Source organism: Gnatocerus cornutus, chromosome 3, assembly GCF_029298725.1.
Source record: "Gnatocerus cornutus isolate USDA-ARS CGAHR chromosome 3, icGnaCorn1.1, whole genome shotgun sequence".
Classification (NCBI taxonomy): domain Eukaryota; kingdom Metazoa; phylum Arthropoda; class Insecta; order Coleoptera; family Tenebrionidae; genus Gnatocerus; species Gnatocerus cornutus.
The window spans coordinates 2360324-2378805 of NC_142235.1; the positions used below are offsets into that span (position 1 = coordinate 2360324).

General features: G+C 32.2%; 2 protein-coding genes across 2 annotated transcripts; both read left to right on the forward strand.

Moving 5' to 3' along the window:
- The first annotated feature begins 8767 nt into the window (after positions 1-8767).
- LOC148176806 (uncharacterized) lies at positions 8768-11081 on the forward strand. Its single transcript, XM_088033065.1, has 2 exons — positions 8768-9143; positions 9195-11081. Exon 2 carries the CDS (start codon positions 9205-9207, stop codon positions 10738-10740), a length of 1536 nt encoding a protein of 511 aa, XP_087889191.1. The 5' UTR covers positions 8768-9143; positions 9195-9204; the 3' UTR covers positions 10741-11081.
- Positions 11082-14825: 3744 nt separating this feature from the next.
- Positions 14826-16811, forward strand: LOC148176807 (uncharacterized). The gene is made up of 2 exons (XM_088033071.1): positions 14826-14946; positions 14993-16811. Exon 2 carries the CDS (start codon positions 15003-15005, stop codon positions 16332-16334), a length of 1332 nt encoding a protein of 443 aa, XP_087889197.1. The 5' UTR covers positions 14826-14946; positions 14993-15002; the 3' UTR covers positions 16335-16811.
- The last annotated feature ends 1671 nt before the right edge of the window (positions 16812-18482 follow it).

Consider the following 18482-nt stretch of genomic DNA (forward strand, 5'->3'; position numbering starts at 1 on the left):
ACATTCGAAAAGAAGACGTGGTTCACGAAAAAGTTCTACTTTCATGTGCAGCGAATGCGATGTCGGTCTTTGCGAAGATCCTTGTTTTCAAATATATCATAGAAAATTTATTGGATCAATTCTTGTGTTGTTGACAAATTATCAAAATTACAATTTATTCCCCAAACACCACATTTGACAAAAAATGCTGACGCGCGTTTCGATAGCAATGCTATCATCATCAGAGCGATGATTAAACTAGTTAGTTAGGTTAAACTAGTTAGTTAGCAATGCTATCATCATCAGAGCGATGATTAAACTAGTTAGTTAGGTTAAACTAGTTAGTTTAATCATCGCTCTGATGATGATAGCATTGCTATCGAAACGCGCGTCAGCATTTTTTGTCAAATTTGGTGTTTGGGGAATAAATTGTAATTTTGATAAATATATCATACACAAAAAAATTTTTAAAATAAAGAATTCACTGTTTTTTGCTACTATTTTGTACAATCTTTATGGAGGCTTTTTATAGGTATAAAATTCCGCCATGAGTATAACATAAGGAAGCAATGCCTCTTTAGCATTTCAAATTTTATAGATTTATTCTAAATTTCGATTGTAACTGTGCTATACCTTCCAAAATTTTAAAACGTACATGTACGTTTATATACATGCTCAAGCCTATAAATTTTTAAACGTACATATACGTTCGTACCGGTTAAAGGGTTAATTATCTAAGTTAACATTACATATAATGTTGTTTGTGAATATGAGGAACAGGGTGTTATGTTCCTGGGTGTGGTGATAATATGTCCAAAAAGTAAGACTGAAAATCATTTAATATGTGGCAGTATGTCGCATTAAAAAATGAAGTTTGCTGAATCAACAAGGCTGGTCAAGTTGATAGTTTTTCAGTTGTTGAATTGTAAATAATTCAGACAGTTTTAAAAAATAAATTCGTTCAAATAAAGACTTTCTTTATACCTTTAAACTAGGTGGCCCTCGGAATTCTGTAGATCTCGCTTTTTTCGTGAATCTCGCTTTTTCGTAGCGTTGGATTTTATTTTGAGATTGTTTATTTGTTATACTATGAATCAAAGGTGGCCTCGGAAAAATTAGGTTCACAAAAAAACCGCGTTCTACAGAATTCCGAGGACCACCTAGTTAATTGCATTTTGTCGTTTAACATTTAGCAATGAAAGTGTTAAGATAACTTCATATTTTGTGGTTTTCGTTTTTTGAAACTCTGATAATTCATAAATCAGACAGGCTGCGCCTTTCGTGGTTTCTGAGCCTATTGCAAATTCTATTACTCATACAATGAAAGAAGAAAAAATATAAGACACACGGTGTAGTCTCTCATTTATAACATAACCTATATGCAACAGACTCTCCCGAATTTGTAGAAATTGTTAAGTTTATATGAATACAGGCGAGTTGGTGTCCTCTAACCCATAAAATGGGGCTGTTGTAAATTAGTAATAATCACCTCCTAATTAACCCAACTTACGATTTTCTTTTGTGAATGTGATGCGGTACGACTCTCGACTAAGTGTTCTCCATCTTCGTTCATAACTTATGATAACAGGAGGTGGAAAAGGAAAACAACAAACCATCGATAATAGAGCACCAGTAACAAAACTGGTCCAAAAAAGATTATGAAAAATAACAGTTTGCTCTCTTACTAAATTTATATCTAATCGAAGAAATAAAAAAATTATAAATAAATAGAATGTTGACGAAGCGATGACGTTAACGGGGATGATTGAAGTTACATTTGTTCAATCTTTTATTACGGTCGGTTTTGCGTTTGAGAAGCTTGGGTCCCAACCATTTTATGAGTTATAACGCCTGTAAATTCGTTAATTCGAAAATAAATAAACATTGCATTTCATTATCCTCGATAATAAGAATTATTTAACACATTCGGAATTTTCGCTGTCAAATTTAAATCGGACATACAGAAAAATGGTCCAGTCAAAAAACTTTAGAACATTTTGAGATTTCAGCAATAATTATAAATGGGCTACAATAATTTATATTTTGGGATCCATTGTTTGGAAACGACCTGTTTGTTTAAGTTTATTCATTTATAAATTGATATTGACCAGGGGGCTGAGTTCACCTGATTTTGTCGCTGATTGTCTTGTGATTTTGTCTAACTTCCCCTGATTTTTTTTTATGTCGCGTCTAACTCCTGATTTTCAAGTAATATTATGTGATTTTCTATTGATATCTTAATGATTTTCCCATATTGTCTGTCTAGTGATTTCTTATTGATAACATGACTTGTCAGAAATTAATACTTGTCAAAAATGGCACACACTTAACTTCCTTTTATTTTCTCGCTAATTTCCCCTGATTTCCTTGTGATTTCGTCTGGCAATCCCAGGTTTCCTATTGAATGCCTTTGATGTTCTAATTATTTTCCATCGATTTCGTCTAACTTTCTTTGTTTTTTTGTATTTCGTCAAGGCTTCCCTGATTTCGTAACGAATTCCTCTGATTCATAGTGTTTTTCTAAGACTCATTTTCCAGGAATGTTATTCACAGAAGTTAATAATTTTCAAAAATGGCATACGACAAATCATATCAAGGAAATTTCCTTGTGTTTTCGATTACCTTTCTCGGATTTTCTTGTAATTTCGTTCAAATTCCCCTGATTTTCTTGGGATTTCGTCTAATTTACCCTGATTTCCTAGTGACTTCCTTTGATTTTCTAATGATTGGCCCCTGATGTTCTAATATTTTCTCCCGATTTTTTAGGGATTTCGTCCAACTTCCCTTGATTTTTTAGTGATTCTCGAGTATTAATAAGCAGATCCGCTGTTTGCGCTTTTTCCTGAACTCATGCAATCACACAATAGATTTTCAGTTTATAAAGAAAAAATGCTGTTGATAATTTTTCATGAAATTCTCCAGTTACCTTTCAAAACATTCTTTTTTTACCGAAATTGGGACCTAAAGAACTCATTTAGCACACTCAAAGCAAATACTTGTATCCGAAACATGCGTGAAAAATCGTATTTTTTTTGTAAATTGAGAGTACGTAATCAATTAATTAATTAATTAATGTCAGATTATATTTTCTTCACAGCTCGGACTGATTTTAATAAGTGCTGTTTCTCGCGAGGAAAACCGTATTTTACGTACTTTACGTATAGACGTACTTTTTGGGGTATTCAAGGTTCTGATTTTTTTTGTTAAACTACAATAAAACGACCATCAGTATTCTTCAGAGATTTTGCTTTCTTCATTCCTTGTGAATTCATATTTATTTATCAGTTCATTCGTAGTGAACATTATTTTATCCAATCCTTATCTCCGCTTGAACAGTTGTTGGCATGACTTTATGGCTTAATTGGAGTACTCTATACAATAGTACCAAACTACCGAATAGCAAATTTTGTTGTTGATGCAAAACATCGGTAAAATGTGCCACCCGACTATCCATGTCTGATGGTCGTTTTTTTTCTGGTGACAAAGAGTGTGGAGTGGATGCCGGTACTTATAAATACTCATAAATAACAAAACTCTAGTGTTGTGATGGTGTACTCCTTTTGTGTAATAAGTACCTTAATTAAGTAATACACACTTGCATTTTTAGTCTCTCTAATATCTATTTACTGCTTTAGAACGATTAAAAGTCGGTCCAGTCGTAAATGGTACTTACGTTTTGGGGTATTTATAATGAACGGTTCGTTTTTTTTTGTTAAACTACAATAAAACGACCATCAGAACGTCTTAATCCCTAGTTAATTTATTGTTTTCTTCGAGTTCATATTTGTTTCTCGCAACTATCGCTGTGTGATGGTCGTTTTTTCAGTTGTGTGAAGGGAAATGGGGTGATGTCGATTTAGAATTAAGAATTAAATTATGAAGAATATTTTATTTACATCATCAGAACAAAATAAGTTTGGATTTATTTGTAGATATGTTTTTTTTGTAACTTCTCCCCGTACCAAAATTACACGCTTGCAATAAAATTTACATCGGTAGCTGTTTCAAAAAATATCCCAATATGCGAAAAATGAATGAAAAATCGTATTGTTTAGAGAGAATAGAGTACGACTGAGTTCACCTGATTTTGTCGCTGATTGTCTTGTGATTTTGTCTAACTTTCCCTGATTTCTGTGTGATTTCGTCAAACTTCCTCTGATTTTTTTTGATGTCGCGTGCAACTCCTGATTTTCAAGTAATATTATCTGATTTCTTATTGATATCTTAATGATTTTCCCTTATTGTCTGTCTAGTGATTTCTTTCTGATAACATGACTTGTCAGAGGACAAAAATGGCACACACAACTTCCTTTTTTTTTCTCGCTAATTTCCCCTGATTTCCGTTTGATTTCGCCTAACTTCCCCCGATTCCTTATAATTTAGTTTGACATTCCCTGGTTCGTTTAACTTTCTTTGTTTTTTTTTTTGTATTTCGTCAGTTTCCCTGATTTCGTAACGAATTCCTCTGATTCATAGTAGTGATTTCCTAAGACTTAGGAAGGTTAATCCCAGAAGTTCAATATTTTCCAAAACAGAATCCGACAAACTTTCCTAGAATTCCTTGTGTTTGCGATTAACTTTCTCGGATTTTCTTGTAATTTCGTCCAAATTCTTCCGATTTTCTTGGAATTTCGTCTAATTTACCCTGATTTGCTAGCGATTTCCTCTGATTGGCCCTTGATGTTCAAATATTTTCTCCTGATTTTTAGTGCTTTCGTCTTACTGCCCGTGATTTTCTGGTGATTAAAAAACGTTTATTTGCGCTTTTTCTTCAACTCATGCAATCACATAATAGATTCTCAGTTTATGAAGAAAAAATGCTGTTGATAATTTTTCATGGAATTCCCTACTTACCTTTCGAAACATTCTGTTTTTACCGAAATAGGGACTTAAAGAACTCATTTAGCACACTCAAAGCAAATACTTGTATCCGAAACATGCGGGAAAAATCGTATTTTTTTGTAAATTGAGCGTACGGTTCCGTCATTAATTCATGTCAGATTATGTTTTCTTCACAGCTCGGACTGATTTCAATAAGTGCCGTTTATCTCGAGGAAAACTATACTTTATGTATTTAAACATTGCTTAATTATAGACGTACTTTTTGCGGTATTCAAGGTTCTGATTTTTTATTTTGTTAAGCTACAATAAAACGACCATCAGTATGTCCGGTCCCATTCTTCAGAGATTTCGCATTTTTTATTTTTTGTAAATTTATTGTTCTCTTCGAATTCATATTTATTTATCGGTTCATTTGTAGTGAACATTAACATATTTATCCAATTCTTATATACCTCCTTCTTATCTCCGCTTGAACAGTTGTCGGCATGACTTTAAAACTCACTACACAATATTTTACCGAATAGCAGATTTTGTTATTGATGAAAAACATCGGTAAAATGTGCCACCCGACAATCCCTGTCTGATGGTCGTTTTTTTTTCTGGTGACAAAGGGTGTGGAGTGGATGTTGGTACTTATAAATACTCATAAATAACAAAACTAACTCAGATGGTGTACTCCTTTTGTGTAAAAAGTATCTTATTAAGTCATACACTCTTGCACTTTTAGTCTCGTCTAATATCTATTTACTGCTTTAGAACAGTTATAATAAGTTGGCCGAGTCGTAAATGGTACTTGCGTTTTGGGGTATTTATGATGAACGGTTCGTTTTTCTTTTTTTGTTAAACTACAATAAAACGACCATCAGGACTTCTTAATCCCTTGTTAATTTATTGTTTTCGTCCAGTTCATATTTGTTTATCGCGACTATCGCTGTGTGATTAGTTTGTGAAGAGAAATGCAGTGATGTCGATTTTATTTATATCGTCAGAACAGAATAAGTTAGGATTTATTTGTAGATATGTTTTTTTTTTCTAACTTCTCCCCGTACCAAAATCACACGCTTGGAATAAAATTTCCATCGGTAACTGTTTCGAGAAATATCCCAATATGCGAAAAATTAATGAAAAATGATACGCTACGGTTTCGAGAGATAATAAAGTACGACTTTGTTGTAGTAGGTCGGGAATGGATTAAAATTTAAAAAAACGAAATTGATTACACGTTCATTTCTTTGATTATGCTTTAAGTAATAAAGTCTTCGTCACCCGAAAGCGGCGGTCCAGTTTGTTTACCACTTCAGATCCAAAGAAAAAAGAGGTAAAAAATACAGTAGTATTTGAAGCTTCGCTGTCAAGTTACAGTTGCAGCAGGTACCAAATAGTGATTTTATGGCTTAATTGCAGTACTCACTATACTAAAGCATGAAACCAGTAAATTAGCAGATTCTGAAATTTTCTTATTTTTTACTCCTTTTATGTAAAGATTTCCCGCATTTTTAGTCTCTCTAATATCAACGATTAAAAATCGACCGAGTCGTAATAAAGTTCGATAATCGTCACGTTCATTTCATTTATCTGTTGTACTTTCGCATAATACTTGGTATTTATGCAAATTTTTTATACAAAGTATCAAGAAATGTTTGTCCATCAAATGATAATAATCTGTGATTAAACAATGAATTCGCGCTTGTAAATTGAAGTTTTGAAATATGCTTAAAGATTTTCAAGTGTAGGTAAGTTACTATTGACGACGACGAAATGTGTACGGCAAAATTGTCTAGCGTAATTTTCACTTTAAATCATAGGCGCACTTCTAATTGTCATTTATGACATTAATGACAGTAGGTAGTTAAAATTGGCTAAACATTGAACTGTAGTCAAAAAACCAAAATTTGATGAAAATCGGTCGCTAAGAGTAGTGGCTGCTGATTACTAAGAGTTGTGAAGGTAAAATAAAATGTTTAGAGAAAAATCAAAAAGAACGCCACTGGTCAAAGTCTGATTTACATTATGTAAATTCAGAGAAAAATCCATGACAACGAAAAAGTCGTTCACATTTCGGTGTCGCCGATAGTACGCATACATACCCAAAACATACCTTGATGGTCAAAGAGATCCTGTATTAAAAATAAGTCGAATTCGATTAATAAATCAATCTCCGCTAGTGTTTCCTTCGTTGCTCGAACCGATTTAAATAAGTGCCGAGAAAAAAAGCCGCTACCGTACATGTTGTGTGTACAAAAAATCAGACCCTTTTCTGAAATGTTTACTGCATCTTTATAGTCTCTCTCGACTTAATGGTTATGGTTTTGTCCCCACGAACATTAAAGCATTTTGAAACATCTACCATGTCAGCAAATCCGGACGAACGAAAACTATTTTCAAAAGTCTCTCACGCGAAAAGCAAAAGTCGGAAAAGGACCAAACCACACCCACCGTAATCTCGGAAAAGTGTACGTTTGGGAAAGCTCGGCGAAAGTGTCGAGAAAAAATCGGTGAAAGAAGGTACTCGCGCAAAACTACGTAACTCGTTCGCCGGTATTCTCTTTTTAAAAGAGGCGTTGCGCCTGTACACGTTTTATATATATAGTAATATATTAAGATCTAATATGAACCAATATTTTCAGAGTACACACTCCATCTGACAGAAATGTTACTAATATTTGGCTTTAGCGGATTAACAATTCTAGGATCGGCGATTCCACCAAAAACTTCAAGTTTACTTGGGACATTTTGATCGAAAGTGCTTTTATGGAAGCACACTTAAAATGTTTCTACTGTCTGCTTTAAATTTGGCCTGGTAAATAATTGTTAACTTAGGTTGATTGTGGTCAATCCTTACGAATGATCTTACACAGATAGTGTATTTGTATACATGTAATTATTGTTTAATTTATAGGGAGTACCAGCGTGTACCTCCATTTTTCATATATTCTAGTTTATGCTTTCTTTTAAATGTATACGTTGGGAGATGTAATTGAATTTGATACATTTTTTCAACATACAATTTTTCCTTTAAAACATTAAGTGGATTTTATTATTTAACATTTTCTCTTAGTTGTTGAAAACGTGTTTGTTTAGTAATTAATTGATTTATCATCATATTTTGAGTTGATCATTGTATAGTATTAACCATATGATCTTGAATTAGGTATTGAAAATTGGGATGTGTTAACATAACTTAGTTACCATAACTCATTGTTTCCAGTACTTGTTATTGCGTTCAATATACACTTTTATTATATATTTTGTTTTGTTTTAATTTCTATCAAATCCATAAAAAGAAAAAATGGCAAAGATAAAAACCTATTCTTAAAATAGCAAAGACAAACACCATCATTTGGTGTGGTTGTTGTCTAGACTCTTCAAAATAGTACGGCCAGATATTTATAGATTTCGCTAGATTCGGTATCAAAATGAGAGTGATAGAGTCGGTTATCTATACCCTAACTAATCTAAGGTTGAGATCTCTGCTTTCTAGTGTGATTACTTCTTGCCTATTAGAAATTATTTGACAAAGAATATGGAGTGATTTTTAGGAAAATTTCATATTTTGTTAAACTTTATTTTAAACTTTTATTTTAATCTTTATAAAGATTTTTATTTTAAACAATTGTTAAAATAAATAAAACATTTCTGTATTTTTAAATAAACAGATTACAACATAAACACGTTTAGCAGTTTCGGCAACGGTTTTTTAGCTGTGTGCAACAGACTTGGTGCTCTGGTGGTGGGGACTCGGGGAGCGAGTATTCAACGCTAGCTTCACACAAGTCTCAAAACACAGTGTGCCACTTCTGTCACATGTACACGGATTGAGGTTATGTGCAATCAAAAATCATAGACATAATAATATATGGACGGAGCCTATACTAAACTTGTGTTCAGAAAGCACTGGTGACAGGATTGGGACAAGGATAGAAGATAAATTCTTTCTGTTGTTAGACAAAGATAAAAACTCAACCGATATACCACGTGATATAGTCGATTTGTTGATTGGTCATTTGGTTGGAAAACACCGGCGGTACTTTTAAATAATTTAACGAAAAGTTCAACCCATAATTCATTTTTTCAGCTGGTTCTCTCCCAAGACATTCAAAAAGCTTACAACACAAAATAATGTTGCTTTAACAGCGGTAACACCCATTAACAATCGAGTTGAGTCTCTGTCGACTACGTCAGCTGATTTCATTCTACCTATCTTTGTTTAGATCTTGTCACCAGTCATCTCTCTCTATGCTCCGTCCAGTAAGTATTATTATAATGTCTATGTCAAGAATTTTCCCAGCGGATTGTTTTTGTTAATTCGTGCAGCATTTTTGGTGAGTGTAATTGAAGAAAATGTGCGCAAGCTACTGAAGTAATGATTTCAGGTTCATCAAAATGGCGTCGTTTCTGGAGTACAGCCAGGAGATTTCCTGCATCAAATCGGAGAAAAGGCGGCCTTATCGGTGCCCGTTTTGCAAATTTTGGACGACATCTATGATTTCCTTGTTTAACCATTTAAATCGGCATAGAGAAGGAGGACTGCAATGGTTTAATTGCTGGTGCTCTGTTGAGACTTTTTCTTGTTCTGATTGCAATTTCACGACGGACACAACAATCATGTTCAAGAAACATTTACGGAAACACCACCTGGCAGAGGAAGAGGACCTGGAAGAAACAGTTTATACATGTGAAAAGTGCACTTTCAAGACTCATTTTATGTTGGACTGGTATAAACACACAAACATTTGTGAATCAAACCCTGAAAATAACGCCAGCAAATCTTCAAGTGGAGAGAAGACGTGGGAATCTAATGAATGTGATAATGAAGAAAAACGTAAAGTTAAGTCAAAAACGTACAAAATAAAAAATGGTTGGTTCCAATGTGACCAATGCGTTTTTAAAACGAAAAGAAACTGCAGTCTAAAATATCACATGATCGCCAAACATTTAAATGATTTTGAAGTTAAATGGTTGCATTGTGACCAATGCGTTTTTAAAACGAAAAGAAACCGCAATCTAAAATATCACATGATCAAACATTTAAATGATATTGAAGTTAAGTGGTTCTATTGTGACCAATGCGAATTTAAAACAAAATTAAAACAATATTTGAATTGTCATAAAAAGCGGAGACATTTAAGCGACGACGAAATTCAATGGCAAAAATGTGAAAAGTGCAACTTTAAATCTAAAACAAAACGTGATTTGGCAGTCCATATCAAACATAGTCATTTGAATTCGGATAAAATTGTACCGTTGCAATGTGACCATTGCGATTATAAAACGAAATATAAAACTAAATTAAAATTACATTCACGAATTCATTTAAGTATGGCATGGTTAAACTGTGATCAATGCCTTTTTAAATCGAAAACCAAATCGACGATGAAACAACATAAAATAAAAAATCATGAAATTAATTACAAACCAAACTCCAATAAAAGGGACCCCAGGACTCAAGAACACCTAAAGAGGTGGAAATGTGAAGAATGCGATTTTAAAACGAAATATAAATGGCATTTGAAATCTCACAAAATCCGAAAACATTTAAACGAGGAATTTGATTGGTTTAAATGTGATCAATGCAACTTTAAAACAAAATTAAAACAAGATTTAGATTGTCATCAAAAAGAGAAACATTTAACCGACGACAAAATTCAGTGGTTTCAATGTGACAAATGCGTTTTTAAATCAAAAACAAAACGCAGTCTAAAATATCACATGATGGCCAAACATTTAAATGATTTTGAAGTTAAGTGGTTCCAATGTGATCAATGCGAATATAAATCGATTTATAAACCTAATTTAAAATCGCATTCACGAATTCATTTGAGTGACGATCAAATTGTATGGTTCAAGTGTGATCAATGCTTTTTTAAGTCGAAATTCAAATCGGTGATCAATAGACATAAAATAAAATTTCATGAATAATCATAAATATAATTACAAACTAAACTCCAATAAAAGTGAGTGCAAGATTCTGGAAATGTGAAGAATGCAATTTTAAAGTAAAATTTAAATATGAATTGAAAATTCACAAAATCCGAAAATATTTTAACGACGAGGAACATGTTTCAAATTGAGTTTAAAAAAGCATAAAAATAAGGAGGCATGATGAAGTTTTAATTTTAAAATTCAAATGTGAGCAATGTGTCACATGTCAAGCATATTCCACAGGTAGAATTGAAGTAATTATAAAATTGATCTGATTATGTAGGAATTACGGTGTCCAATCGTAATTAATTATAGGAATGTTAACTACTTCTGCTAAGAGAAAAATGTAATAGATAAATACATATTACATTAGGTATCGAAATAAAATTGCCTTTTTTTTAAAAGATTTCCATGGATTCGTGGGATTCTGTTTTTAGATTTTTAGTCAATTTCTTGAGATTCCTTGTCTTCATTCTTTGGGATTTTTTTTTGCTTTTTTCAACTTTCTCAAATTTCTCTTCGTACTTGTTGAATTCTTCAAATTTTTCAAATTCTTCTGGAATTGTGTTTTCTATCTAGATGTCTTGAAATCTCTTTTCGGATTTCCTGATTTGTTTTTTTATTTCGGTTCTTTTTCTAGGTTCTTCTGCTCCGATTCTTCAGGGTTTTTGGCATTTTGCAAATTCGTTGGATCATTACGGCCTCTTTTTTTGTAAAAATTCTTTTTTTGTAAAAATTCTTTTTTTGTGCGATTTTTTTTCGTTTTTCGTTATTCCATTCTTTAGATTCTTCCGCTTTTCCCTTTCTCAAATTCTTCCTTGAGATTCTTTTTTTTTCAATTTTGTTAATTTTGCTTCTCGACCAATCAATTTTGTGGACATCGTTCTCTATAAGTAACTCATAAACTGTATCAAATTAAAAATTGTAGAGCAAAAGAGACTATTTTAAAAACAATGTGGTATTAGAGCAACCCAGAAATTTCGAAAATTTTGTATTTTTTTCATAATTCTGTCAATTTTACCCTTCGACCAGTCAAATTTATGAAGGTTGGCTTGTTAAGTAATTTATTAATTGCACAAAACACCGCACTCTCCCACCACTTTACAACCGGCAATGTCTTCGATTGTGACTTTTTGGTGATAAAATCAAATAGATTAGTTGTAGATTAATTGACAATTTAATTACACAAAACGGCCTTTCAGGCTGTGCCGAGTCTTTTCACTATTAAATCTTTTGATTTGCCATCCAAGAGGGTATAAAAGAAACGTTTTTAAGAGGAGTCTTCACCCATTTCTCTTATGTGAGATCTCATGTAAATTTAAGGGTAAATAACTTCTTTATTAAAAAAAATATCGACTTCAGTTTTCAAGTATGGGTTTGTTACTTCCATTACTAAAAGACTGTTTTTTTATATTTTTAAAAAAGACTTTGGAATTTTCTTGAAATTGAAGTTATTTGATACACAACAGTTTTCCACTTCACACTATATTTGACGTTATTTTATAGTTTATAGTTATTTTTAATTCAGTCTTGTTCTGTGAGCAATGATTGATTTGTTACCCTAAACCGCAAGTAATGGAAGCACTAAACCGTCGAAAGATTTACAAGTTTCATGGGTCATTTTGTAGGTACCGTCGTTGGTTACCAACCCTCCATTCCCTTGTCTGAATATTTAGAGCTTTTTAGCTACAGTTTGATTTTGATAAAAGCTTGATTGCTGATAAAGTCACAAGTAACAGTCAAAATTGTTACACATCGGCATAATTACTTCGTGTATTAAATCAGTAATTTCACAAAAACCAAACCTATTGTAAATAATGCAAAACAAGTCAACTTTTAATTTTAATTGCGAAACTTTTGAATTTATATTTGTAAAATCACCATTGTTCGCGTTCTGACGGCAAATATACAATTAGACTGGGTTTTTCCATCTTTAGTTAACTTACAGTTTGAATTAACTAAGGGTTAACTGCCTTATAAGTGTTTTTCCATTGTCGTAAACTAATAGTTTTGAGTTAACTCTCAATTTAATTTGACTAACACATGAAGTTTGAGTTTACATATTAAAAATATTTAGAAATTCTACTACAAGTGTCACAATGGATAATTGATATGATATAAATATATACAGTGTTGATGAGGATTATTTACCTGTGTGTAGTAAACTATTTTGAGAAATGGGAGACAAATGATTGTTTGTAAGCAGAAGAAATTGAGGCACAATCAAGTATGATTCAGATAAGTTAAAATTTGAATTTAATAAAGTACTTCACGCTTTTAAAATTTATATTTTAGAAATTATGCCCTAATACCAGAAGAACAGTTATTGCTGACGCTATTGTTTTATGCCACTGGTTTTTTTTGCGTATAGCTGGAAATTATAAAAATTGTGTTCTTGTGGCCGATAGCGGTTATCCTGTAAAGTTTTCAAGTGCAGCTCATTGCTATCAGTCCACTAGTCAGTCCACTCTAGTGTAAATTTTCGAAAATTTTTGGGTGTAAATCAGGCTTTCAGTTCCTTAGGGAGAAAATTAGGGGAAAATTGAATGTAGCGATTTTTGAGGTTAACACGTTGTCAAAGTCGAGTGTATTAATCAATAACTTATTAAAAATTTTGGCAATGTTGTGAAAAACGATTAGCTTCTACGCATGTCACAGTTGCGTCAAGGTCGAACACATTTGCTGCCAATTGTTACCCATAAAAATCACTAAAGGCTGCTGCCAACTTAACTTTTTAATGAGTAGACCGATAGTAATGAGCTCTGGTATACTTGTTTATCTACGCTAAACTCGAAATATGGCAGAAAATTTATACATCGAATCACAAATCAAAACAAGAAATGTTGTAGAGAAACCCTATGAAATTTGGGAAAAAAGTCAAAAGTTGGCCTAGAAAACCTAGATACCAACATTTAAATTTCAAATTTTTTGGTTAAACATCAGTTTACTAACTCTAAGCTGAAATATTGTGGAAAAACGCTTCAATTTTTACTTAGAAATTAACTTCTAGCTTTTTTTAACTGTTCGTTGTGTAACTATAAGTTAACTAAAAATTGGAAAACCCAGCCATAGTTCTACAACTAGCACAACATAAATTTTTATACAAGTAATTTTGGTCGTTGGTATGTCATCATTTTTATAGTCTTGACACAATTTGCGCCATATTACAATCAAGCTTTTTTGGTGAGTATAATTGAAGAAAATGTGCGTAAGCTACTGAAGAAATGATTTTAGGGTCATCAAAATGACGTCGTTTCTGGAGTACAACCACGAAATTTCGTGCATCAAATCAGAGACAAAAAATTAAAACTCTTAAAATTTTATTTCTGATTTTACAATTGTGTATTTTGGCACAACTGGTACGTGTTAAGTGTAATAAAGCCTTCAAATTTCATGGTTGTGCTCTAAAAACTACCAGAGTTATGAGATTCAATCAAAAAATGGAAATTTTGGTTTGTAACACAAATAAAAATTTTTGAAAATTTTCCTTTTGCTTCTATGATTTTGAAATGATTATTAGTGCCACCTAGGCAGACACAGGAAATCGTCGCTCCCCATCGCATTGCCATTTGAAAGTTACATGACAAAGAATATTTTATTTGTTTAAAAAAAAATCACATCTTGTTAACTTTCGAAGATTTTGTAAAAATTTTATTTTGAATACCTACAAAATTCTAGTTTTATTCAGTAGGTAAATTTCTGGGTTATAAAAATCGCTAAAAACAGCATTTTTTTGGGACATGAGATCAGTTTTTCAAAAATATCTTGGAAAGTACTAACCTTAGCCATGAGTTTTATAGGTCGTCCGAAATCTTATTAAATTAGCTTTCCAAAACACTGTCAAACACTCCTAAAACTTTGCCAGTTTTCAAGAAATAGTCAAGAAAACGAATATTTGTACAGTAGAACCCAAAATTATTTTTTTAAGAAGTCTCTAAATCTGGACCTGATGGAGCAAAAGGGACTTCAGATTCGGAAGGCCATTTCACGTAAGAGAAGATTTTCCACTTCTCCAAAAAAGTGTTTCTGTTTTTTTTAGCTATGTGCAACAAACTGTGGTTTGGTGGTGGAGATCTAGGAAGCGAGTATTCAACGCTAGCTTCACACAAGTCGCAGTCACTTGTCACTTCTGTCACATAAATTGAGGTTATGTGCGATCAAGGATTTTCCACGAAATTTTTGTTACTTCCTGCACCATTTTTGGTGAGATTGATGAAAATGTGTGCAACTACTGAAAAAATTATTTCAGGGTCAACAAAATGGCATCGTTTCTGGAGTACAGCCAGGAGATTTCCTGCATCAAATTAGAGAAAAGTAGCCCTCACCGATGCACGGTCTGCAAATTTTGGACAACATCTATGATTTCCATGGTTAACCATTTAAACCAGCATAGAAAAGGAGAACTGCAATGGTTTAATTGCTGGTGCTCTGTTGAGACTTTTTCTTGTTCTGATTGCAATTTCACGACGGACACAACAATCATGTTCAAGAAACATTTACGAAAACACCACCTGGCAGAGGAAGAGGACCTGGAAGAAACAGTTTATACATGTGAAAAGTGCACTTTCAAGACTCATTTTATGTTGGACTGGTATAAACACACAAACATTTGTGAATCAAACCCTGAAAATAACGCCAGGAAATCTTCAAGTGGAGAGAAGACGTGGGAATCTAATGAATGTGATAATGAAGGAAAACGTAAAGTCAAGTCAAAAACGTACAAAATAGAAAATGGTTGGTTCCAATGTGACCAATGCCTTTTTAAATCAAAAATAAAACGCAATCTAAGATATCACATGATCGCCAAACATTTAAATCATTTTGAAGTTAAGTGGTTCCATTGTGACCAATGCGATTATAAATCGATTTATAACACTAATTTAAAATCACATTCGCAGATTCATTTGAGTGGCGATCAAATTGATTGGTTTAAATGTGATAAATGCGTTTTTAAAACAAAATTAAAAAGATATTTGGCTTATCATAAAAAACGGAAACATTTAACCGACGACGAAATTCAGTTGTTTCAATGTGACCAATGCGTTTTTAAATCAAAAACAAAACCTAGTCTAAAACATCACAAGATTGTCAAACATTTAAATGATTTTGAAGTTAAATGGTTTAATTGTGACCAATGCGTTTTTAAATCAAAAATAAAACGCCGTCTAAAATATCACATGATGGCCAAACATGTAAATGATTTTGAAGTTAAGTGGTTTCATTGTGACCAATGCGATTATAAAACGGTTAATAACACTAATTTGAAATCACATTCCCAGATTCATTTGAGTGCCGATCAAATTGATTGGTTTAAATGTGATAAATGCGATTTTAAAACAAAATTAAAAACATATTTGGGTCATCATAAAAAACGGAAACATTTAACCGACGACGAAATTCAGTGGTTTAAATGTGGCCAATGCGTTTTTAAATCAAAAACAAAACGCAGTCTAAAATATCACATGATGGCTAAACATTTAAATGATGTTGAAGTTAAGTGGTTCCAATGTGATCAATGCGATTATAAAACGATTTATAAAGCTAATTTAAAATCACATTCACGAGTTCATTTGAGTAAATTGTATGATTAAATTGTGATCAATGCTTTTTTAAGTCGAAATTTAAATTGAAGATCAAACAACATAAAATAAAAAAAATCATGAAAATAATTACAAACTAAACTCCAATAAAAGTGAGTGCAAGATTCTGGAAATGTGAAGAATGTTTCAAATCGAGTTTAAAAAAGCATAAAATAAGGAGGCATGATGAAGTTTTAATTTTAAGGTTCAAATGTGATCAATGTGTGTTTAAAACGACAAAAAAAATCAACATTGAACTATCTTTAAAAAAAAAACACATGTCAAGCAAATTCCATAGGTAAAATGTGACAATGTTTTCAAAGCCAATTTGACACTAAAAAGTCGAAAAATTTTAACCGATTGAAGTAATTATAAAATTGATCTGATTAAGTAGGAATTGCGGAGTCCAATCGTAATTGTAATTAATTATAGGAATGTTAACTACTACTGCTAAGAGGAAAATGTAATAGATAAATACATATTACATTAGGTATCGAAATAAAATCGCTTTTTTTTGAAAGATTTCCATGGATTCGTGGGATTCTGTTTTTAGATTTTTAGTCAATTTCTTGAGATTTCTTGTCTTAGTTCTTTGGGATTTTTGTTTGCTTCTTTCAGCTTTCTCAAATTTCTCTTCGTACGTGTTGAATTCTTCAAATTTTTCAAATTCTTCTGGAATTGGGATTTCTATCTGGATGTCTTGAATTCTCTTTTCGGATTTCCTGATTTGTTTTTTTATTTCGGTTCTTTTTCTAGGTTCTTCTGCTCCGATTCTTCTAAGTTTTTGGCATTTTGCAAATTCGTTGGATCATTAAGGCCTCTTTTTTTGTAAAAATTCTTCTTTTGTGCGATTTTTTTTTCGTTTTTCGTTTATTCCATTCCTTAGATTCTTCCGCTTTTCCCTTTCTCAAAGAGATTCTTTTTTTTTCAATTTTGTTAATTTTGCTTCTCGACCAATCAATTTTGTGGACATCGTTCTCTATAAGTAACTCATAAACTGTATCAAATTAAAAATTGTAGAGCAAAAGAGACTATTTTAAAAACAATGTGGTATTAGAGCAACCCAGAAATTTCGAAAATTTTGTATTTTTTTCATAATTCTGTCAATTTTACCCTACGACCAGTCAAATTTATGAAGGTTGGCTTATTAAGTAATTTATTAATTGTACAAAACTCCGCACTCTCCCACCACTTTACAACCGGCAACGTCTTCGATTGTGACTTTTTGGTGATAGAATCAAATAGATTAGTTGTAGATTAATTGACAATTTAATTACACAAAACGGCCTTTCAGGCTGTGCCGAGTCTTTTCACTATTAAATCCTTTGATTTGCCATCCAAGAGGGTATAAAAGAAACGTTTTTAAGATGAGTCTTCACTCATTTCTCTTATGGGAGATCTCATGTAAATTTACGGGTAAATAACTTCTTTATTAAAAAAAATATCGACTTCAGTTTTCAAGTATAGGTTTGTTACTTCCATTACTAAAAGACTGTTTTTTACATTTTTAAAAAAAACTTTGGAATTTTCTTGAAATTGAAGTTATTTGATACACAACAGTTTTCCACTTCACACTATATTTGACGTTATTTTATAGTCTATAGTTAATTTTAATTCGGTCTTGTTCTGTGAGCAATGATTGATTTGTTACCCTAAACCGCAAGTAATGGAAGCACTAAACCGTCGAAAGATTTACAAGTTTCATGGGTCATTTTGTAGGTACCGTCGTTGGTTACCAACCCTCCATTCCCTTGTCTGAATATTTAGAGCTTTTTAGCTACAGTTTGATTTTGATAAAAGCTTGATTGCTGATAAAGTCACAAGTAACAGTCAAAATTGTTACACATCGGCATAATTACTTCGTGTATTAAATCAGTAATTTCACAAAAACCAAACCTATTGTAAAAAATGCAAAACAAGTCAATTTTTAATTTTAATTGCGAAACTTTTGAATTTATATTTGTAAAATCACCATTGTTCGCGTTCTGATGGCAAATATACATTTAGACTGGGTTTTTCCATCTTTAGTTAACTTACAGTTTGAATTAACTAAGGGTTAACTACCATATAAGTGTTTTTCCATTGTCGTAAACTAATAGTTTTGACTTAACTCTCAATTTAATTTGACTAACACATGAAGTTTGAGTTAACTTGTAGTTT